The 22,388-nt window shown below is 38.1% G+C and overlaps 5 protein-coding genes across 8 annotated transcripts in view; all 5 read left to right on the plus strand.

Moving 5' to 3' along the window:
- Nucleotides 1–908: 908 nt before the first annotated feature.
- Nucleotides 909–12,640, plus strand: LOC110856065. Of its 3 annotated transcripts, none has more exons than XM_035856704.1 (9): nt 909–1,685; nt 3,488–3,891; nt 4,122–4,758; nt 5,446–5,603; nt 6,141–6,437; nt 7,737–8,147; nt 8,810–9,168; nt 10,100–10,235; nt 11,467–12,640. In XM_035856704.1, exons 2-9 carry the CDS (start codon nt 3,663–3,665, stop codon nt 12,294–12,296), a joined length of 3,057 nt encoding a protein of 1,018 aa, XP_035712597.1. In that variant the 5' UTR covers nt 909–1,685; nt 3,488–3,662; the 3' UTR covers nt 12,297–12,640. The 3 variants fall into 3 exon arrangements, with proteins under 3 accessions (XP_035712597.1, XP_035712596.1, XP_021960199.2); XM_035856703.1 differs by lacking the exon at nt 909–1,685 and adding an exon at nt 2,315–3,257; XM_022104507.2 differs by lacking the exon at nt 909–1,685 and adding an exon at nt 2,315–3,257 and having other exon boundaries at nt 11,482–12,640.
- Nucleotides 12,641–12,860: 220 nt separating this feature from the next.
- Nucleotides 12,861–17,930, plus strand: LOC110855875 (SWI/SNF-related matrix-associated actin-dependent regulator of chromatin subfamily A-like protein 1). Its single transcript, XM_022104270.2, has 13 exons — nt 12,861–13,153; nt 13,227–13,485; nt 13,559–13,674; nt 14,082–14,323; nt 14,795–14,966; nt 15,038–15,201; nt 15,282–15,355; nt 15,771–15,861; nt 15,933–16,103; nt 16,182–16,289; nt 16,367–16,459; nt 17,109–17,190; nt 17,258–17,930. The coding sequence occupies exons 1-13, from the start codon at nt 13,004–13,006 to the stop codon at nt 17,738–17,740; spliced, it is 2,205 nt and encodes a 734-aa protein (XP_021959962.1). The 5' UTR covers nt 12,861–13,003; the 3' UTR covers nt 17,741–17,930.
- A 134-nt stretch (nt 17,931–18,064) lies between these two features.
- On the plus strand, nt 18,065–18,786 carry LOC110855967 (acyl-CoA-binding domain-containing protein 4). The gene is made up of 2 exons (XM_022104406.2): nt 18,065–18,292; nt 18,356–18,786. The coding sequence occupies exons 1-2, from the start codon at nt 18,220–18,222 to the stop codon at nt 18,586–18,588; spliced, it is 306 nt and encodes a 101-aa protein (XP_021960098.1). The 5' UTR covers nt 18,065–18,219; the 3' UTR covers nt 18,589–18,786.
- Nucleotides 18,787–18,974: 188 nt separating this feature from the next.
- LOC110855947 lies at nt 18,975–21,785 on the plus strand. 2 transcript variants are annotated; one of them, XM_022104380.2, is made up of 6 exons: nt 18,975–19,133; nt 19,225–19,278; nt 19,363–19,844; nt 20,268–20,483; nt 20,609–21,013; nt 21,366–21,785. In XM_022104380.2, exons 3-6 carry the CDS (start codon nt 19,419–19,421, stop codon nt 21,489–21,491), a joined length of 1,173 nt encoding a protein of 390 aa, XP_021960072.1. In that variant the 5' UTR covers nt 18,975–19,133; nt 19,225–19,278; nt 19,363–19,418; the 3' UTR covers nt 21,492–21,785. The 2 variants fall into 2 exon arrangements, with proteins under 2 accessions (XP_021960072.1, XP_021960073.1); XM_022104381.2 differs by lacking the exon at nt 19,225–19,278 and having other exon boundaries at nt 18,989–19,133.
- Nucleotides 21,786–22,093: 308 nt separating this feature from the next.
- The window catches only part of LOC110856068 (cubilin), a 36,118-nt gene continuing 35,823 nt past the window's right edge, over nt 22,094–22,388 (plus strand). Inside the window, exon 1 of the mRNA XM_035856639.1 lies at nt 22,094–22,321. Coding sequence (XP_035712532.1) covers nt 22,206–22,321 — 116 coding nt within the window. The 5' untranslated portion in view covers nt 22,094–22,205. The remainder of the gene's footprint in view (nt 22,322–22,388) is intronic.

Below are 22,388 nucleotides of genomic sequence, written 5' to 3' on the forward strand. Positions count from 1 at the left end.
CTGTAAACAATAAGTCAAAGATTTCTCAGTATTTACTGTTTATCTCGAAAAGTGCGTTTGTTATGTGCAAAACCAAACTTTATTTCGCAAACAAAACACAAAATCTTGCAAGTTCCAACCCAAAAAAAGCCATTAACTTTTTGCATCATTTTAAAAATTCAGATACAATTCTTTTACGCTAATTGCCATCCACTCTTTTTCTTACCGGAGAGGTAATTAACCTTCAAAATCCGGCTTATCTGCAACGATAAGATATATAGTAACACAGTGGGTAGTATAGGTACATACGACCCAAGGCAAATTTTAGATGCTCAAAAGTTTAACAGTGTTTCGTTTTGGATGTCCAACCTAATTTTGGACTTAACAAAAGACAGCATCCAAAAGTATTCAAAATTATTTTGGGCGTCCAGTAAGTACAAATCAAATCTATACACACATAATTATGTAATTAATTTAGAGTATTTTGTTCTTTTTGTACGTATGTAATACCACGAAATTTGGGAAAACTTTGGTTTTCACATTTTGTATGAGAAATTAAGAACTTCTCTCAACCATACCATGCCAAATCGTATTATTAAGCAACAAAATGCTCAAAATTAATGGGAGATTTGTCATATACGTACACGCACTATCGATAAAAGCTTTAATACTGAAGAACTACATCGTTTTTTTTCGCACATTTTCGAGTTCGACGCCCAAAATTCTGTATCCAAAACTGGTTTTGGACAGTGGTTAAATAAAACCAGGGCGAAACCCTGATCCTGAATTTAAAGTGTCAAAGTGAAAGTGATCTTGACCAGTGTTATCAAAGTACAAGTGAACCCATCCAATATTTGTTTTTCGTTGGTACATGTTATTCATCTCATCCATGAAATTATGAAATTCTGCTAATTACACACAGCCAGCCTCACATTAACAATATGTATCACGACTCACTGCTCACGACTACACGACCACTTGACTCATGTACATATATAAAAGTGGCCATGGCTTCTAAAATCTAAAGCAAAGTCAACATTTATCATCGTCATTAACACGCCGAGTGGAAAGTCAACATTGACACTTGGTCCCCATCCATTCACGTCCACGTCCTTACCCAACTCCACTTTGCTCTCAAAATATCAACTCCCACACAACAAAATTCTCAGAAGTTCATAAATATATACGTAAAGTTGACACAATTTGACACCACGACTCCATTCATCAGTCAGCAACCATGTGGCATCAACTTGTCACTTGGTAGATCGAAAAAAAGAGCTCCTCAAAAACCAACATTTCTTCGTAAACTTCTCCAATAACAGAGTAAACCAATCCCAGCAGCAGCATGGATCGTATCTTCATTAAAAATAAGTGACACTTATGCCCTTGAACTTTCACCAGAGAAAAAAAATCCTGACCAGAAATTCAATAACTTGAGAAGAAAAAAAACGTAACGTGACGCAAGAGAAAAATTCTACTTTCACCACGACAAAATCCTTATCAAGAAATTGACCAGAAGTTCGGAAACTTTTAAAAATCTATTAATTTACCCTGATAAAAAAACACCGGAAATTCGGAAACTTTTACACATTTCCCCGGATAAAAACGACTCAAGATACGGTGAGAAATCCTTATTGACCAGAAATTTGGAAACTTTTACCCTGATAAAAAACGACTCAACAAATTGGGATCTACTCTTTTTAACGGTGAGAACTTTGCCATGTGCTAATTACACCGGAATCCTTGCCGTGTTTTACACAATACATAAAGATTGATTGATTTACACCTCGTAATTTCATGCAGTAATTGGTTTTTCCGCTGTGAACCAAATTGCTTCACAAACACACACCTTGAGAGAAAGCACTTAATTTCGCATTTAGCTTAGCTCACAACTTGAGCTAAACAATAGTCTCGCTGAGAGTTGGAGGTCGTCGTCATTGTCATGCTGGTCAGGTCAGGGTAGACAAACTGATGTGGTGACATTGCCACTTTTGTCTGTTTGACTAACTCATCACTCCACAAAAAGTGTCACAACACCATTTCATTTAATTTTACTGCGAAACCAACCAGAAACAGGCTGAGAAATTCGGAGAAATATCTCACGCGTAATACGGGTTCGCTTTTAGTCAAGGGTCTGGAAAATGTTGTTATTATTTTTCTGACAAATTGTCACTTGCCTGCGGAGTGTGGAGGTGGAAGATACAGACAAAAACAAGAGGAGAAAGTAGATAAGTGAATGCGGGCATGATTAATAATACCCCCTCGACCACCACCACCACGACGACGCCACACTGTTTGGTCGACATTATAAAAGAGCTCGGATTCCGTGAGACGTGGTCTTGTCGTGCTTCAACTACGCTCCCATCAACAAGTTAGTCCGAATTATCCTCACATTCGATTTGATAAGTGAGACAAGACTTATATACAGACACAAGGACGCGATTTTTCAAGTACCAAACCCTACTCTGCCCTTGACAAGTTTTAGTCTCAATTGTCCTCTTGCTAAGTTAGACCCATACAGACGGTAGCACACGAATTACCAGTGCTCCCCTCAACAAGTTAGCCTGAATTAGTCTCACATTTTGATTCGATAAGTGAAACGAGACTCCTACAGACACAAGCAAATACACGAATTACAACTACCAAAACCTACCCTGCCCTTGACAAATTTTACTCCAAATTATCCTCCCATAAGTACATACACGAATTACCAAACATGTTTATCACCACTACCAAAAAACCTCCAAACAGCAGAAAACCCTGCAGTTCTTACCAGACAAATTGATTAATCAGGAGAAGCTTGGTTGGCAAAGAGCAATTTCCTGTTAGTCTACAGTCTAGCGGGGAAATTGAGACACTTTTTACGGCTTTCACTTTTACGACTCTCTCAGAGAAGAACAGAGCAGAAGATAACTTCACTACGTATCTACTTCGCTGCTCGTACACTTTCCGTCATTCCGCAATCACATCACATCTCCCCTTTTTTTACGGCATATATTTAGGTGACTGATGATGATGAGGCTAATAATCGTGGTGACCTTCTCTTTTTGATCTCCACACATTTCCTCTTTACACAAACAAACAGACTTTTGCATCCTCCTCCTTCCTTTCCGTCGTATGTACATACATTCATTAGACTGGAGCCCATGTCAATCTCACGCTCCGTTAGGTCCTAATCATACCCGACCCAGCATTTTTCGGGAATCACATCACATCACATAAACAAAAGTTATGACTCCGCGTAGTCATCGTTTAGAGACCACACACTGAACTAAAAAGTAAGTGCATGGCTTCATAAATACAAACTTTTGCAACTACAAGTTCGCGAAAAAAATCTTCAATTTTTGCAACGTATCTATGTAGCTTCATACAAGTTCGTAAAAAAACCTCTAAAATAATTCACTGGCTTGTCTTATGTAATTGCAATAAAGACTTTCGGACGATTTTATGTCTGTTCTCAGCTCTTCTGTAAATTCCACTTTTTCTGACAGTCTGTTTATTTTTACAGGTTTTTACTCATCTTCAACTTAACCGTGTATCAAGTATAACGAGTAAAGTGCTTCCCATTAAAAGCCCCCGTGTAAACACACTCAAACGAGTCCCGATAAGCAAACACTTCAAAAAATGGAGTGCTTTCCAGCTATTTCTTAACCTCACAAAACAAAACCACCTTTCATTTCACCATGTGCACCTCCTCGTCTCACTTGATCTTCAGGTTGCTACTCCTCCAAAAAATCCTTCTCCTCCTTCCCCCATTTTCCATCTGTACGGAAATCCCCCCTCTCGAAGATCTCACTTCCCAATCCCCCCAGGAAATCCCCCTCCAGCAAAAACTGGAACAAGTCTTCGGCCCCAACTTTCTCAAAACTTACAAAAAGTCTGAAAGCAGCTCTGAAACTAATTCATCTCCCGGTAAAATTTAATATTCCCTGAGATTCTTATATTCCAGTAAAAATGTCTTAATTAGCCTTATCTTAATTTACATATTTATGTATATATAGATAACTTAAAAAATGTAAATTAACTCATGTCTCATTAACACATCAGAAGCTTATCTTTTCCAAAATTCTAGGCAAATTAAGACATTTTTGCTAAGATAATCTTCTGGAACGCCATTAATTTAATTATTTTCTCCATTTCAGAAGACTTTGAAACCGTCGAAGACGAAATCCTGGAGGAACGAACCACCCGAAAATCCTACATCGGGCTGCCCCCCACCCCCCACGTCACTAATCCCCCCCACGTGACCAAATTCCCCATCATAATCCCCTCCGAAATGGACATCGTCACCGAGCTAGGCGACAACGTGGTCTCCTCCTCCTCCGAATCCCTCCCGCCTTATTCCTCCTCCGAAACTAACTCCTCCTCCTCCCCCCGAAAAACACGTGGCCGCATCGCCACATCCGCCCACTTCCGGCGGACGTGCGGCGACTCCATGGAAAACTGCGACAGTGGACGCCCGGATTTTATCTCGTTCGCGCAAAAGCCGCACTACTGCCGGTGCGACAAGGGGACCTGCGACACGTTCGGAGACTGCTGCTGGACCATCGCGGTGACCCTGTTGTACCGAAATCCGTGGAAGTGTCACCGCGTCCAGCATGAGAATTCGTGGGCGCTGATGATCAGCAAGTGTTCGGAAGAGTATAAAAGTTCCGTGGGGGTGGTGGAGAGGGGGGTCGTTAAGTCGTGTGAGTCGCCGATGACGATGACCCCGGGGGAGGCGTATACTCATTTGCATGATATTCCCGTCGTGTCGAATGTGACGAACAATCTTTACAGGTAAAGAGCTTGTCAGTGATAAGGTCACCGATATGTGACCAATTTGTCATAAATGTCAATTTGACCGCCATATTTGTCATAAACGAATGACCAATTTGTCCGTAAAATTCTTATAAATGTCCAATTTGTGCGTCATAATTGTCAATTTGACCATCCAATTTGTCACAATTCCAGTGTGACTGACATTTATGACAAATATGAGATTTATGACTAACTTGACGGATAAATTGGACATTTATGACAAATATGATTCGCAACTTGTCATATTTGTCACAAATTTGAAATTTGACATGTCAATATATCAATGTGAAAAAAAAATAATTAGTCGAAATGATAAATAATTTCGAACGTCTTTTTAAGGAAGTGTTGAATATTTCCTGAAATTTATATCAATAATGTAAAACCGCAGCATTTCTGGGTGGATGAAATTTTAAAAAGCATTACGTAAATATCTATGCCATAATTTCATGCCAGTTTGAGAATTTTGGCAAAATCCGTAATTTATTCGATAACGGTAGATGCAAATCTGTGACGATTGTTGACAGCTGAACTACTTCATGCACTAATGAAAACTTCATGAAAACTAATTGATGCAAACTTTTCGATTTTGGAGATAAAAAATATACTGAAAGATCGTACTTTATGTTATAATATTATCAATGACGGCACATCCCTATTTAATTACAGGAACATCTTTTGCGCCCAGTGTAACGGATTGGGGGCGCAGGACCTCGTCAAACTGCGTCTCTTTCTCCGCTGCTCGAAAAAGTTTAATTCTTCCGCCGAACGGGAGGAGTTTGTCGGACGGGCGAAGTACGTGAGGGGGAAGAGAGTCTGGGTTCTAGGTAATACAATAATTTTACCTACATCTGAAAAAATCCCTTAAAAACAATTGCAACGTTTCGGGTGGAAGTAATCGCTTGCAAGAAATAGCGGGGAGAAAGTGGTTTCCTGCAGGGAAATATTTTCACCTGCAAGAAATTCAAGGCGCTAGAAACTATGCCTCGCCGCTATAAATACTTCATACATACGGCGCGTGGCAGGATGGCGCATTTCTCGCAGTTTCTTGCATGCCACATTTCTTGCACTTTCTTACTTTGCAGTGCAAGAAATGTAACAAAAAACAGCAACAAACGAAACACTACTTGCAAAAAATAACGGGGGGAGAAAGTGGTTTCTTGCAACTAAATATTTTGACCTGCAAGAAATGCAAGGCTCAAGAAAGGACGTCCCGCGCGATATTTCACACGGCTAGATGGCGCATATTTCTCGCACTTTCTCACAGTTTCTTGCACCTCGCATTTCTTGCACTCTTGCTTTCCAGTCCAAGAAACGTAGCACACCCGCAAGAAACAAAACACTGAATAAATCTATCCTTTTAGATGAAGGAACAAATTCCACTGCAAATTCTTCTTCCGAGGCGGTCGCATGCGGTATTTGGTCGCCCGATTTGGACCCCCGCCTCCTCTACCAGACCGTCCTTGGGATCCGGTACTGCCGACGCCAGGTGATTGACAAGTGTCCCAAAGACTACGCCAAGAATAACCCCACCGTCGCGGCGCTCTGTAACAGTTACACGCAGCTCGTCGAAAGCAGGCCGGGCTACGTGTTCAAAAATCCACATTGTGCCGAATGCTACGGGCTGGATGCCAAGTGGGATTTACGGTGTTTGAAGGAAGGTCAGTTCAGATTTTCGCGATTTTTTTAAGCTTAATTTGGCTTAAATTACAGATATTTTACATAAAGTCTGACTTCCTTGTTTTCGAACTTATTATCTAAACTCAAATAAAATGAAGCAAATGTCTGAAATTGTATCAGTGACGTTGAGACTTCACATTTTTACACAATTACACACACATTTTCAAATAGTGAAAATATTTTTGAGATTTGACAATGTTTTACATCTTCTTTGACATAATTTTGTATACATGTTTCAACGTATTTCAACATCACCAAAATCATCAAAATCAACATATTTTTAATAATTTCTCGGGTCTGGAAATTTATTTTAAAATTCTGAGCGACAAATTTGCAGTCAGTGAAAGTTGATTAATGGAATGGCGTCGAGTTTTCTGAGCCAGTTTCGACGAGTTCCCATTTTTCTGAAGGCTTCTTAAAATTGATGCAAAGTGGGATTTGCGATGTTTGAAGGAAGGTCAGTCAGATTTTCGCGATTTTTGACCACAATTTTGCATAAATTGCACATCCAATTAATATTTTTATTTTGTATTATGAGTCTGAATGGTAATCTTGTACTTGGTAAACGTTAACAGTCAACTGTCTCAAATTTTGTCATTGGCGTTGTTCCTCCACATTTTTTACATCATTATCCAAAAAATGAATGTCTCAATTCAAATATTTTAAATGTTAAAATTTTTTGCATCTTCTTGCACATAATTTTTTATGCATACATATCGTTAAAGCTTTTATAGAGTTAAATTTAATGTAGGACCGGATGACTGATCAAAATCAGCATATTTTTGATCATTTCTCGCCTCTGGAAATTTATTTTAAAATTCTGGACAACAAATTTGTAGAGCAGGGAGTTGCAAATTTTTTAAACATGTACACTCCAGATTTTGACACTTTTTGCCGGAGGAGATCTCAGGTTTAAGACGCCTTCAGAAAAAATTGGAACTCGTCGAAACTGGCTCAAAAAACTCAACGCCATTCCATTAATCAAATCACTGACTGAACATTTGTCGTCCAGAATTTTAAAATAAATTCCTGATGCGGAGAAATGACTAAAAATGCGTTGATTTTGACCATTCTTTAAAATTCTGGACGATAAATTTGCAGTCAGTGAGTAACTACAAATTTAACGTTCGGAATTTGAAAATATATAAATAAATTATGTAAATTATGCTACTTACATATGTACATTATGCAAATTCTTCAAGCCAAGAAATGACTGAAAATGGGTGGATTTTGACGATTTTGGTAATGAGTCCTACGTTACGTTAACTGAAATTTTCCAGGTTCTGGCATGAAAACGTCCCCCAACACGACGCACCAACAAGGAAAAATTACCCCTGGCGCGGCCGGGGCCAGCTTGGACTCGACCGGGCTCAGCCTCCTTTTCGACTTTGACCTTGTCTCCGGGGGGAATTATGTGGGGTACGAGTCGACCTGCCCGGGGGACACGATGTGGGACTTTTTACGGCAAAAATGCACGGCCACGATGTGCGGAAAGGAGTACGAGTTGGATCACGGGGATGGCAAGTGCAAACCAAAGGAGGACCCAGATCCTCAAGGTCCGGACGAAACCAGTTCTTCCGCGGGGGATAATGATACGATGCCGACGGACGGAAGTAACTCGACTTCTTCTCTGGATAATCAGGACAATGAGAACAATGCAAATTCGTCTTGTTACGTTCTAATCGTGCACGGTATGAAAATCCCAATTCTTTAATCCTAACTTTTTCGAAAAAATACGGTTTCCGATCTTGCATAATAAAAATGCTTTCGGGGAAACGATTTATTGTATTCGATGTATGAGAGTATTTGATGTATGTATAAGTAAGAATTAATCGTTGTATTTTTATCGTTATATTTTTTTTCACAAAATTATGCCAAATTCTAATTTTACTAGACTGTACATACAAAAATTGGACAAAACTAGTTTAAAACCGATTTTACGAGAATTTGCTGAGCTAATGATGGAGGTCTCGCAGCATGTGCGACCCGATTTTGAGCAAATTAATGTCAATTGATGACAAATTTAATTAGTATGAAATTTGCAAAAGACACGATCTCACAATGAGCACGTTTAGCAGAGATATTTGCATCCAAAGAGGAGAAAAACACCTTTGTGATAAATGACCCAAGTTGATAAATTTTTTCGGATGCAAACACCTCTGCCAAACTTGCCCATTGGGAGATCGTTTCTTCTACAAATTTCAAACTAATTAAATTTTTAATCTATCCACAAAAAAATTGGTCAAAATCGGATCGCATACACGCTGGGAGACTTTCATTCTCAGAAATATCAAAAATCAAAATTTCAATTCCTTCCCATTTTAGCCACTAATTAATCAATCTTCCTCCCCAGATTCTGAGTACACCCTCCTCCCCAACAACTCGGTCCTCGTCACCCCGAACAAAACCGCCACGAAGTCATCACCCCCACCCCCGCTGATCTTCCACCCCGGGGAGTACGAGGTTTGGAACGAGTCGTCCATCTCCATCTGCGCCAGAGACCTCGAGACCTCCTTCCGCCCCCGTTTTTCCCCCGTCCTCAACTACTTGTCCCTCTCGGCGCTGGGCTGTTCCGTGGTCTTCTCCCTCCTGCACATCCTCCTCTTCGTGATCCTCCCCAAACTACGGAACCTGCCCGGAAAGAACTTGTTCTGCTTGACGTTGTCCCTCCTCATCTCGCAGTTCTTGTTCCTCGCCTTCATCACCGCAAAGGTAACATGTTTCTAATTTTTTTCTAAGTACGGATGAGTTCGAAGATGGGCCTTGTAGAGGTTATAAGGTCACGACCATACCTGTTCAAAAATTCACTCTTCATTCAAAGCATACCTGTTCAAATAAACTTTTTTTCATTCAAAGTTCAGTCATCGTGATTTCTCACTGAAGATTTTCATTCACGTTCAGTCATTTTCTTTCAAATTCATTTCACTTTACTTCATCTGACTTCATTTCTTACTTCGCCCCATGTATTAAGGCGGAATAGCATGCTGGCTGATGCGGGGTTTTTTGTTTGAATTGTTGTGTCTCAACTTTCCCTTCCTCCATGTATTCAAATGGCGATTTTGAAAAATGTTCACCGCCTTTCGTTTTTAACAATATGAAGATATTAATGCACCTAAAAATCGGTAATTTTTAGGCTTACATAGTTAGGAGATAAAAATTTTGATTTTTTTCTTCAACAAGAAGATAAATATAAAATGCATGAAAAATAATCAATAAAATTTAAATATTTCCTCATTGAAGAAAAAAATCAAAATTTTTATCTCCTAACTAGTAAGCCTAAAAATTACCGATTTTTAGGTGCATTAATATCTTCATATTGTTAAAAACGAAAGGCGGTGAACATTTGTCAAAATCGCCATTTGAATACATGGAGGAAGGGAAAGTTGAGACACAACAATTCAAACAAAAAACCACGTGATACAATGCCACGTTAAGCATAGGGTGAAAAATTAAATGAGTGAAAAATCCTTTCATTCACAGTCATTCATATGAAACGACGGAATCCTTCAGTCATTATCATTCCAATGACAGTAGTTTCATTTTCATTCACTATCATTCATTCTTCATCATAATCAGTCGCATGAATGAAAGTGAACAGGTATGCAACAAATATAAGCTAATACAAACTGGTTTCTAATTCAAGGTGGAGGCGATCTGCGTCGCGGCGTCCGTTCTGATGCACTACTTCTTTCTGGCCTCCTTCTTCTGGATGAATGTCATGAGTTTCGACATTTGGCGAACCTTTTCGGCACAGTTTATGACCCGACATTCCTCCTCAGGTAGGTCACGAGGGGCACGTGGTGGGGTCGATGAGTGTAGACATGTGTTATCGAAAATGAATTTTGTCGGTGTCGGGAATTTGATCAATTTCAAGAATTTTGTGAATTTCATTAATCTCGTAAATTTCGGGAATTTTGCATATTTGTTAATTTCTTAAATGTCATCATGTCATAATTATCTGAATTAGATCATGGCGTATACATAATCTATCATGAAAATTTATTAACCTTAATGCTCTTAAATAACTAAATCGTCGTTGTCATCTTGCAAATCTGATTTTTTGGTTAATTTTATGAATTTTGTCTCTTTCAAATTTTGTGAATGCTATAAATTTATATAAATTTATATAAATTTTGAATATTTAGTAATCATTGAGGGAATTTCAAGAATTTTGCATATTTGTTAATTTCTTAAATGTAACAATTATTTGAATTCAACTCAAACAATATATATCTACATATCTGCCATGCAAATTTATGCTCTTAAATAACTAAATCGTCGTTGTCATCTTACAAATCTGATTTTGTGTCTCTTTCAAATTTTGTGAATGCTATAAATTTTGAAAGTTTCGTAATCATTGAATGAATTTTATAGACATATTTCAAACATCGAAGTCCTTATAATTCAGAGAGTAAATCGATATAAAAAATTGGGATTTCGGAAATTTTGAGCTTCACTAACTTTTAAAACTGAACTATCTATCGAGTTAATTTTAATTTTGAAATAATCCCAAATTTTGGGGGTTAAATTTTAACCAAAAATCTCTCCCGACACATTTCCCAAACCGATAACCCATCTTATCTCAGGATTTCGGAAACTTTGAGATTTGAAAGGCTACCGATATATCGAGTTAATTTCAATTTTAAAATAGCCTCAAATTTTGGGTGGTTATATTTTATCCAAAAATCCCAACCCGATAACCCGTGTTATCAACGCTTATCTCCGAATAAGTCTCTACAATTCAGATAGTAAATCGTATAAAAAATTAGGATTTCGGAAACTTTTAGCTTCACCAACTTTTGAACGGGTACCGAACTATCGAGTTAATTTTAATTTTAAAATAATCCCAAATTTTGTGTCGTTTAAGTTTTAACCAATACTCTCGAACCGACACATTTCCTAAACCGATAACCCCTCTCTTATCCTCACGCTTATCTCCGAATCGACCCCACCGTGCCATCTCTCCTCCCTCAACAGTGTTCATTTTTATAAAATTTTAATATGAACCAGAACCCCTCATTACAGGAAATTCCGGCCTCTTCCTAAAATACTCTCTCTACGCCTGGGGCGCGCCCCTCCTCATCCTCTCCATTTCCACCTCCATCGACTTCCTCTTCGCCGAATTGGACTCTTCAGAATCCTCCCTCCGACTAATCCGGCCTCTTTACGGGCACAACAACCTCTGCTGGATTGGTCAGGGGGTCGCGCTCTTCCTGTTTTTCGCGCTCCCCGCCGTCATCCTGATCGCGCTGAATATCCTCCTTTTCGGCTGGACCGCGCAAGCCATCCTGCGCCAGAGTCGGGACGCGCAGCGGGTTTTTAACGGTGACAAGGAGGACAAGAACAAGAGGAACAATGGCGGTCAAGAGACTAAAAACAGCCCTGACCCCTGCAGTCGACGGACTTCCTCCTCTTCGGAAGCGGAAGTCCAGCGGATGAAGTTGTACATGAAGCTCGGCGTGATAATGGGGGTCACGTGGATCCTGGGCTTTCTCAGCGGGATTTCTGAATGGGAATGGTTGTGGTATCCGTTCGTTTTGGTGAACGGGTTGCAAGGAACGTTCATTTTTTTCGGGTTTGATGCTAAGCTGAAAGTTTGGAATATGTTGGTGGAGCGGGTCACTTGTGGGAAGAAAGGGGGACGGCAAGGTCAAGGTCATGGGGGCGGAACTTCTGCGGGGGGAGGGACGAAGGGGGGACGCCGATCGACCATTGGGGATGGAGCGGAGGCCACGTCGAATTGGCGGAGGGAGACGACCACAAGCACGACGAGTGGTGGAGTTGGAGTTATTATTAAGAATAATAAGAGGGAAAGTATTTCGCGAATGTTGCCAGTTTAATTGTAAATTTTAATTGTAATTTATTACTTTTGGCGAATAAATTGATGTTCTGAGGAGGCTCTTAAGTATTATTCATCGAGGCTGCTTGGGGGATTAATTTGCATTCTGAATTGAAAGTTGTGTGAGTTAATTTAGTTCGCAAATTAGTAAAATACAAGATTTGCACAATTTGGAACAAATTAAAATCGCTATGTAATAATTTCCCAATTTCTCATCAGATTTGCATGCAATTTCGAAAACTAAATGTATTTGCATTTTGCACGCTTTATTGTAGGCGATAAATAGAAAGATGTGATAAATTGCAAATTATCTAATAAAACGAAAATTAGTAATATGGGTATGGACGCAATTACATATGTCGAAAAATTATTTGGACCCGTTAATTGCAAATGGAGCAATCACTCATAAAATTATTTTATTTATTGTACATAATTTCAAAATTTCATAAAATTTGGAACTAATTAATTTGCAATTATCATAAACAATTCATCAAAAAACATGAACAAAGCAAACGTTCCTACTTTGTGATGAGACTTCCGATATTGCGGGAGACGATGGCACGAAAACACCAGTTTCCAATTTCTCGGCACAGTTTTTGTGTTCTCTGTTCTTGTTCTGTTCTCCTTGTTTTGTTTGAGAACAGTTAAAATATTTAACTCATTAGTTAACTATATTTTGTAACAATTAAATGTTAAATTAACACAATCATGAGTTCATTAACGGAAGAACAACGTCGCCGGATTGAGGAGAATCGTCGCAGAGCGTTAGAATTGCGAGCGGCGAAAAGCGAAAATAATAACGCTACGATAAGGTCGATAGGTCAACAACCACCCCCAACCCCTAAGGCACCTTTCGAGGCAAGTTAAACACCTGACCAATTGTTTGTACAATTTAATTAAACCGTAATTTATTTAATTAATTATTTCACAGAATCGAAGTAACCTTTCGACGACGACGACACCTGCACAAAATTTTTATCGTACAACTAATAATGTCCCTCCAAAAACCGATGGTGCCCCAACGCCCTCGACGTCATCCCGACCAACGCCAAAAGTTCCGCCGCCACCGTTCGGGACGAAACCTATTTCCGGGGTGGCTTCGTTAATTACAAGGGATCGATTTAAAGTGGACATGACCTTTCATCAGCAAGCCATTGCAATATTTAAGAGTATAAGTGGCGCACAGTACAGTGAGTTTATCCACGATTTAATTAGCAATGTAATTAACTAATTATGACTAAAAAGAAGTTTCGTATTTTGCAGGTCCGCAAAGTAAAACGTGGAACTTTCCGGTATCCGAACATGCCAAACTCGTCTCCTCGATGGAATGTTTGAAACCTTCGGTGGCTGTGGGATGGTTACCGTCAACCGTTTTGAAAGTTGGTCATTTTTACAGAATTTATTTATTCTAATTATCGCAGAGCTGGATAACTCATCCTCAAAATCGTCAAAATCAGCACATTTTTAATCATTTCTCGTCTCTGAGAATTTATTTTACAATTCTGGACGACAATTTGTAGAGTAGATTTTAACACTTTTTGAAAGAGGAGATCTCAAATTTAATAAGCCTTCAGAAAAATTGGAACTTGTCGAAACTGGCTCAAAAAACTCACCGACATTCCATTAATCAACTCACTGACTATGAATTTGTCGTCTAGAATTTTTAAATAAATTCTCAGCGTTGAGAAATTATTTTAAATGTGCTGATTTTGACAATTTTGGTGATATGTCATCGAGTCGTACGTTAATAAAGTTGTTTAATTAATATTATTTTTGGTATTTAAAGATGTGCCGAACTTCATCGCCTCAAAGTAACAATGATGACGTCGACCTGTCCTCCATCGACCCGATTCTCGTCCGGGCCCTTATTCCGTTTCAGAAGGAAGGCGTTATTTTCGGGATAAAAAGAAATGGTCGCGTCCTCATCGCGGATGATATGGGACTGGGCAAGACAATTCAAGCGTTGGGAATTGCACACTATTATCTGGAAGATTGGCCCCTCTTAATCGTGGCGCCGTCGTCGATGAGGTAATTTGTCAATTAAACATCTCCCAGAAGTGGACAAAAACCTTTGCCAAAATATAGTGTATTTTGAGCTCCGTTCTTGTCAGGGTTTGGATTTCCGGAGCTGTTACACCCACAAAAAGAAGAGACTTCACGTGGGGAATACAACAGTCATGCAAAAATACATGTTTCTGGAGAAATTTTCGTTTTATCGCTGTCAAAATACTTTATTTTTAAAAAAATCGTGAAAACGATGCATTTTGACAGCGATGGAAAGTTAATTTCTTCACAAAGCCTGAATTTTCGAACTATTGTTGTCTTCTCCACGTAGATTTTCGTCTTTTTGTGGGCGTAACAGCCATGGAAGGAAATCTAAACCCTAGGAAGAAACGGAGCTCAAAATATTGCATTTTGGCAAAGTCCTTTTCCCATCCCTGCAGTATTTCCTGTCGAATTTGAATATTTAATTAATGTACAATGCATTTATAATTTTAGGTACAAATGGAGAGAATCTATTTTCCAATGGCTCCCCACCATCCCTGGCGGTTCAATTACCATCCTAGAAACGGGGAAGGATACCTTCAAGTCGTCCAAAGTTGTCATTGTCAGTTACGATCTGTTACAACGGAGACACGAGGAATTTTCTGGGTTTAAAGTCGTCATAATTGTATGGAAAAATTAATACTTAGCTTTTTTCACTTATCTAATTTAGACTTATCACATATTTTTGTTCCGTAGGACGAATCCCACCATTTAAAAAACTTCAAAACTGCCCGAACCAAAGCTGCCTTACCAATTTTACAAAATGCTAAACGCGTCATGCTCCTCAGCGGAACGCCAGCCTTGTCCAGACCGATAGAACTTTTCCCTCAAATTACGGCCATTAGTAAATACATGTTTTCGTAAGGCAAATCAAGGCACTTAATTTTTCTGGGGAAGGTTTTCCTAATTTTTATCATAATTTTGTATTATATGCGTTTAGAATGAATGACTTTGGGATTCGCTATTGTAATGGGAAGAAGAGTTCGTATGGTTGGGATTATTCGGGATCATCGAGTATGTTTTTGCATAACAATGAAAGATTTGCAAATTTTTACAATCCAGGTCTCCCAGCGTGTTATCTCAAATTTTGAACAAACTAGTGTCAATCAATCACAAAAATTAACATGATATTTGCATCCGCCAGTGCTCAGGTTTGCCAGAGATATTTGCATCCGAAGAGGAGAAAACACCCCCGAAGGTTGACAAATTTTGCATTTATGGCACGTTTTCTCCTCCTTGGATGCAAATATCCTTACTAAACTTGACCATTGGGAGATCGCGTCATTTGAAGATGCCGTACTAATCAAATTTGTGATCGATTGACACTAATTTACTCGAAATCTGAGAGTATACACTGCGAGCTCTCCATTGTTAGTCATTATTTGTCATTATTTATAATCTGTTTCAATTAACTAATTATCATTAATAGATATGCAAGAACTGAACATAGTGCTGGCAGAGACAATTATGATTCGTCGCCTAAAATCTGAAGTATTAAAAGAATTACCTCCAAAATTTAGGTAAATATTTCAAATTCACTGTCGAATTTTAAGTTTCAAAATTGCTCATAATGTTTTTATTTTGTTTTCAGAAAACTTGTATCTTTGGACTCTATTCACATCAAGTTGACGAGTAGAGAGCTCCAAGCAAAAGCACAAGCCTTCAATGACGGGAAGCACTTAAAAATTGGTGAAGCTGAGAAGAGAAAAAGATTACTCGAGTATTACAGTGAGTCGGCCAAAGTTAAGCTGCCCGCAGTCAGGTACTTATTTAAATAAATTACGCATCATAATTATGTAAATTTTCACTAATTAATTATAATTAATTAATTAATTTACAGTTCTTACATCAGCGATTTAGTCGAAGCTGGGAAAAAGTTCATATGTTTCGCCCATCACAGAACATTAATTGATGGAATTTGTGAGTATTTAGAGAGTGTAAAATGCAAGTGAGTTGAGAATAAGGATTTAGTGCCAAATTGTAAAATTAAATTTGATTTTTATTTGTAATTTGATTTTCGTTTAGATATATTAGAATTGATGGAAATAGTAGTTCTGAAGATCGTCAATATTGCGCGGATCAGTTTCAATCTCGGGATGATATTCGTGTCGCTGTATTGTACGTGCACTTATTTAGAATGGAAATCTCCCAGCGTATATGCGATCCGATTTTGAGCAAATTCGTGTTAACCGACCACACATTGAATTACGATGAAATTTGCAAAGGACACAATCCCCCAATGGTCATGTTTAGCGGAAATGTTTGCATCCGAAGAGGAGAAAACGCACCCGAAAGTTGACAAATTTTCCACTTTCCAAATTTACTGGGCGTTTTCCCTTTTCGGATGCAAATATCTCTGCCAAACGTGTCCATTGGGAGCAGGGGTGTACCGCTACCTGTAACCACCTACCTACCGTATGGTACCATAATTCCCTGTTTTTAATGTAAATGACCTAGGGTCGACTCATATACCAAATTGTAGGTATTAATGAGTAAATCATTTTTACATAAAAAAATCCCAACTTTCACACTCAAAAATTTTCAGGAAGAATCAAAATATGCGCAAAAAGTGAGAAAAAAATGCGATTTTTGGTCTTCCACGATCTCACAATTTAGGAGATCGTGTCCTTTGCAAATTTCATACTAATTTTTGCAATCGATTGACACCAATTTGCTCAAAATCTGAGAGCATACGCGAAGAGACCTCCATTATTAGCCAAATCTTACGATAATTTACTAATTAATGATACTCAACCTATGAAATTAGATCAATCATGGCTGCTAATTCTGGACTCACCCTCACCGCCGCAGGCCTCGTCGTATTCGCTGAACTATATTGGAACCCTGGCGTGCGTAAAATATGAACAAACATTTATCAAAAAATTATATAAATAAAATCCTTTCTTTCTTTTCCAGATTCTCACCCAAGCCGAAGACCGCGCCCACCGTATCGGCCAAGAAGGCAGCGTCGTGGTAGAATACCTGCTCGCTAAGGGAACCGCTGACGACGTTCTCTGGCCCATGGTGCAAGTCAAGCTCAACACACTGAATGAAGCCGGTCTCAGCAAAGATAACTTCCACGACGCTACAGCAACCGGTTACTTCTCATCCGCTGCGATGATGAACACCTCATCATCATCAAACTTAAGCCAGACCTCTCAACAGAAGCAAATTCAAGACTATTTCACCAAAATGGAAAGCTCCACTTCAAAAAGTACTGAAAATAATGTGATGGACACCTCGTCATCATCATCAAACTTGAGCCAAACCGGTCAACAGAAACAAATTAAAGACTATTTTACCGCATCCACTTCAAAAAATACTGAAAATAATGACGACGCTTTTGACGTTTCTGCCGAGGATGATGCCATCTTAATGCAAATGATGGCAGGCTGGTGAAGAATATGATATTTATTTCGAAATGCAAAATATTTTATGCGTTTCCTAATATAATTGATGACAAACGTGTCTGACGAACATAAATTTATTAAAGCGTTAATCGTTCCTATATATGATTGTCACAGTTTTATAAAAATGCAATTGAGAGATATTTAAGTGACAATAATACACAAAGGATTTCTTATATTTATTTATTTCGTGTGATATCAACGAGATTTTATTAACCATTCATAATAATTTCCTTATCTTAATGTGCCATTCCTGACTTGTATATTTGTGAGAATGTAAAAAAAGAAAGAGGTCAAGTTCAAGGGTGGCATGATTACAGGATTAATTAATGCATTTAAACTTTACTATCCATCCAACACGCAGGGTTATTTATTTATTCTCATCGTCAAATCCTTAATTATTTTCATTAACTTTTTCTCAAATTATAATTAAATTCAATTAAATTAAATTCAATATATTATTATCTCATCATGAGTGAGGACGCCGAATTAGACGCTGAATTCGAACGAGTTGTTCAGCTCGTGCAGAATTTGCCGAAAGAAGGTAATTAAAAAATTTATAAAATTTTGAACTTCAATTTTGAACTTTTTTGTAACCTTTTTCCAGGTCCATATCAACCCTCGAATGGAGAAAAACTGAGATTTTACAGCCTCTACAAACAAGCGACGGTGGGACCTTGTGACACCTCACGCCCAGGATTTTTCGACCTCACCGGAAAAGCAAAATGGGACGCGTGGAACGAACTCGGCGACATGTCCAAAACCGACGCGAAACGAAAGTACATCGAAGCTTTTGCAAAAATGGAGCAAAAAATGAAAGACTTGGGACACACCCAATAATAATTAAAAATTAAGAAGATAAATAAATCAGGAAATCAAATTCATGTCTTGTTTGATAAATTTCAATAAGAAATATTTTTCATCGAAACGACACGATTGCATGTAGATAAGTTGAAAATCAAATTCGTGTTTTGTTTTGCTTATGTTAAATTCCAATAATGAAAATTTTGAATAAAAGGAAATATTTTTAACCAAAAAGATCATATCCAGGTATTTTAGTAAGTGATTTAATTCCAGTTATTTTAAATTATTATGTCTTCTTCTGTATTTTTCCATAAATAAATATAAATTTTGTGACTAAATCAGTCTTATCATTTCATTATCAAGGTTTGATAAGCCATAAACAAATGATGAGCGACAGAGTCAAACTTGAGACGATATTTTGTGATCAAAAATCCAGGCGGAAACTCGCTCTCGCACGTTACTTTTTCTCTTGTCACGTTTTTCTCCAAAATTCAACCGTCAAAATTAATTACAATTTTACAATTAAGGTCAAATTAATTAAGTACCCGACAACCACACCCACCTAAAGTGGTTTTAAAAAGGTTACTTTTTCTCTTTTACCTGACGCTTTTCACTTTTTTCGCAGTTAAATCATCACTAATAATTAATTAAAAATTTTAATTTACAATTTAGGTCAAATTAATTAAGTACCCGACAACCACACCCACCTAAAGTGGTTTTAAAAAGGTTCCTTTTTCTCTTCTCTTGACGTTTTTCACTTTTTCTCGCAATTCAACCATCAATAATAATTAATTACAAATTATAATTCAGGTTGAATTAATTAATCACCCCACAACCACACCCACTTAACTAAACCGATTTACACCATGACATCCGCACGACGAGCATTTTTCAACACTTGGGACAAGGATTGTTCCACTTTGGAAGAAATGTTTAAACCGGTCAATCAACGCTTCCCCGGTCCAGCCGGTCTACTTCCGGTTCTTCGCCCGGATGAAGCCCCCCTCTTACAAAATCCCTCGTCCGACTTGAGGAAACAAATCTCAAACATAATTTCCGCCGGGGTGCGGTTATCAAAGAACAATTCGTCCCCTTCGAAATGGTCTGACACCGTGTCAGAGTCCACTTTGGGAGGTAAAAAAACCAGAAATTTATCGCCACCTGGACGAAATCAAGAAGTTTACAAGATGGACAAACGACCTTGGCGAGAGTTGGTGAAACATCTCCACTTAAATCCGAACGACCCGGACGGAATACTTAATAAGATGAATGTCGACTGGCTCAAAAATGCGGTGAGTTAATTGTAATTTTGCATGATTGATTGATTAATTAATGTCGATGACCTACCCCCAACCCAAATGGTCAAAATTAGCATGTTTTTAATAATTTCTGGCCTCTGGGAATTTATTTTAAAATTCTGAACTACAAATTTGTGGTGAGTGAGTTGGTTAATAGAATGGCGTGAGTTTTTTGAGGCAGTTTCGACGAGTACAAATTTTTCTAAAGGTGTCTTAAACTTGAGATCTCCTTCGTTAAAACTTTCAAAATCTGGGGTTTATATTTTTTAAACATTGGGAACGTCCTGCTCTATAAATTTTTCATCCAGAATTTTGAAATAAATTCCCAGAGCCGAGAAATGATTTAAAAAAATGTGCTGACTTTTACGATTTTGGCCGGCCATACGCTAATAAATAATTGTTCTTTTTTCCCATCAGTCATTAACAATCGAGACAAAAATCCCATTTCTTGCCCTCGTCGTAAAAGAAGAACCGGAAGTATTAGCAGAAAAACAAGCACTTTCCGGCAAACAGAAAAATCCCAGCCTTCGACTCATGGATTGTTCCGGAAGTATCGTGGCGGCCTTGGACTCCGCTTTTGTGGAAGAATATGCCTCCGAATTATCGGCAGGGACGGGAATCGCCGTGAAAAATGTGACAAAAACACATCTTATTTTTTAATCTTTAAAAATTTTAATTTCAAAATTTCAATTCCATTTTTCCAATGCTTTTTTTAACTGGAAAATTTGACTAATAATTAATTCAATCCCATTTTTTAGGCACGTTTCATCCCTCTCAGAGCCCAAGTAATTCTCGTCGTGAACAAGAGCAACATAATTTGTGTCACATCTCTCAAAAAACCGGAAAAAGTTGTCCCTTGCGAAAAAAAGATCAAATTTGTGAGTCGTAAATCAACCCCGATCAGCAGGACGAATGATCACTCACCCGGAAGTGGGGACGAAAATACGCCAAAAATCACGGAAAACAAGGATGGCATCAGACTCTTGGTGTTTTCCGATTTTTGTAGTCAAACTGCTCTCCAAGAGTTCGAAAATATTCAAATGATAGCAGCAACCAAGAAAAATACGCAACAACCTTCACTACTCTTTGGGGCACAGAATTCCACAAATTTGCCCAGATTCACTCCTCCCACTCCACTTTCACGCCCGTTTTCTGCAAACTCGGTATGACTGACTTTCATGAAAATATTGTCCTAATCAATTCTAATTTTTACATGAAGTTTGTAGTTTAAAGCGTGGGTTCGATTTCTGCTTTATTCCCGGAAAATGGGGGCAGAAAATCCCGTAAAATTCCCACATCCCGTAAAAAAAGCTACCCTAAAAATACTCGAAAATTCCCGGAAACGTTCAAACTTTCTGGAAAATGTTCGAAAATTCCTTGAAGTTTCAACATCTCCTTTTAAAGATTTCTTTTCACTTTCCCAGAAATACGATTGCAACACAAATCGAACCCACGCTCTTAAGTGTCCGTTCAAAACCAAATTCTAATTGTTCTGTTTGAATGACACATTTAAAGGTCCTCCCCACCCCGCCGGCGACTCAAGATGACGATTTCTCCTCCATGTTTGGCGACGAAGACGACGAAGATTTACTCTTGGCCTTAGAAGCGGTCGACTTTCTCAGGGATGACGATAGTAAATAGTGATAAGATAAGCTAAAACCTCTTTTAGATCTTATACATACACATATATTTAAATTAGTTTAAATTAACGATACGTGCGTATTTTTGACCAATGCTAGTTTATAGCGCAATTAATCTCGTCACGTGACTACAAAACAATTCTTTAGACGTGCATTGTACATATAGATAAATATGTAGCGCACCTTGTCTCATTTAAATATTAAGCATTTTTCTACCAATCAACTATATTCATACGTACAAAAAAATATGACAAAATAAGTAAATAAATGGCGAAATAATGCAGAATATTAACAATAGAGTTTTTAAAAACTACTCATTTTTACACAGATTCCATTCACGTACTTATGTACTCTGAGTGAAGAAATCGGATACTTAAATCTGGGCGTAATTCTTCTCTTCACTCTTTCGGCTCGTCTGCTTTTGGGTGGAATTGCACCATAGATTTTCCCCTAAAAACAGATCCGATATCACTGAACCGACCATTTTTTGACAGGATTGATGGATTATTAGTAAAAACCAGCAAGATTCCAGTTCAACAATATAATGAATGAAATTTAGTTTAGTTTAGTTGTTCATTAACACTTTTGCATTATTGAACTTGATCACATAATATCATCACCAGTTTTTTTTTCTTATCTGGATTCCACCTTATCAGAAATTGAGTCATTGTTGGATTTTTTAAATAATGGTTTAATTAAGGGATACAAAATAAAAATGGGTGGTTCTGCAGCAGCATCTTCTTCTTCGGTACCTCTTTTCGTGGGTATTTTCCTCTTCTTTAGGGCGTTGCCAACTTGTGGCGGAGTGCAGATTAATTATCAACTCTCACAGTATGTAAATATTTAAATCGTGTAGAGTTATCTTAAGTAAAAGATAACCCATTATCTATTTATTTTT

Source organism: Folsomia candida, unplaced genomic scaffold (assembly GCF_002217175.1).
Source record: "Folsomia candida strain VU population unplaced genomic scaffold, ASM221717v1 Fcan01_Sc014, whole genome shotgun sequence".
Lineage (NCBI taxonomy): Eukaryota > Metazoa > Arthropoda > Collembola > Entomobryomorpha > Isotomidae > Folsomia > Folsomia candida.

Coding starts and splice junctions, on each gene's coding strand:
- LOC110855947 (XM_022104380.2), top strand. CDS start 19,419: ATGACATCCGCACGACGAGCATTTTTCAACACTTGGGACAAGGATTGT. Junction 20,484..20,608: donor CGGGAATCGCCGTGAAAAAT/GTGACAAAAACA, acceptor CCCATTTTTTAG/GCACGTTTCATCCCTCTCAG. Junction 21,014..21,365: donor GCCCGTTTTCTGCAAACTCG/GTATGACTGACT, acceptor ACACATTTAAAG/GTCCTCCCCACCCCGCCGGC.
- LOC110855875 (XM_022104270.2), top strand. CDS start 13,004: ATGAGTTCATTAACGGAAGAACAACGTCGCCGGATTGAGGAGAATCGT. Junction 13,486..13,558: donor TATAAGTGGCGCACAGTACA/GTGAGTTTATCC, acceptor CGTATTTTGCAG/GTCCGCAAAGTAAAACGTGG. Junction 17,191..17,257: donor AACTATATTGGAACCCTGGC/GTGCGTAAAATA, acceptor TTTCTTTTCCAG/ATTCTCACCCAAGCCGAAGA.
- LOC110855967 (XM_022104406.2), top strand. CDS start 18,220: ATGAGTGAGGACGCCGAATTAGACGCTGAATTCGAACGAGTTGTTCAG. Junction 18,293..18,355: donor GCAGAATTTGCCGAAAGAAG/GTAATTAAAAAA, acceptor ACCTTTTTCCAG/GTCCATATCAACCCTCGAAT.
- LOC110856065 (XM_035856704.1), top strand. CDS start 3,663: ATGTGCACCTCCTCGTCTCACTTGATCTTCAGGTTGCTACTCCTCCAA. Junction 3,892..4,121: donor TGAAACTAATTCATCTCCCG/GTAAAATTTAAT, acceptor TCTCCATTTCAG/AAGACTTTGAAACCGTCGAA. Junction 9,169..10,099: donor TCGCCTTCATCACCGCAAAG/GTAACATGTTTC, acceptor TTCTAATTCAAG/GTGGAGGCGATCTGCGTCGC.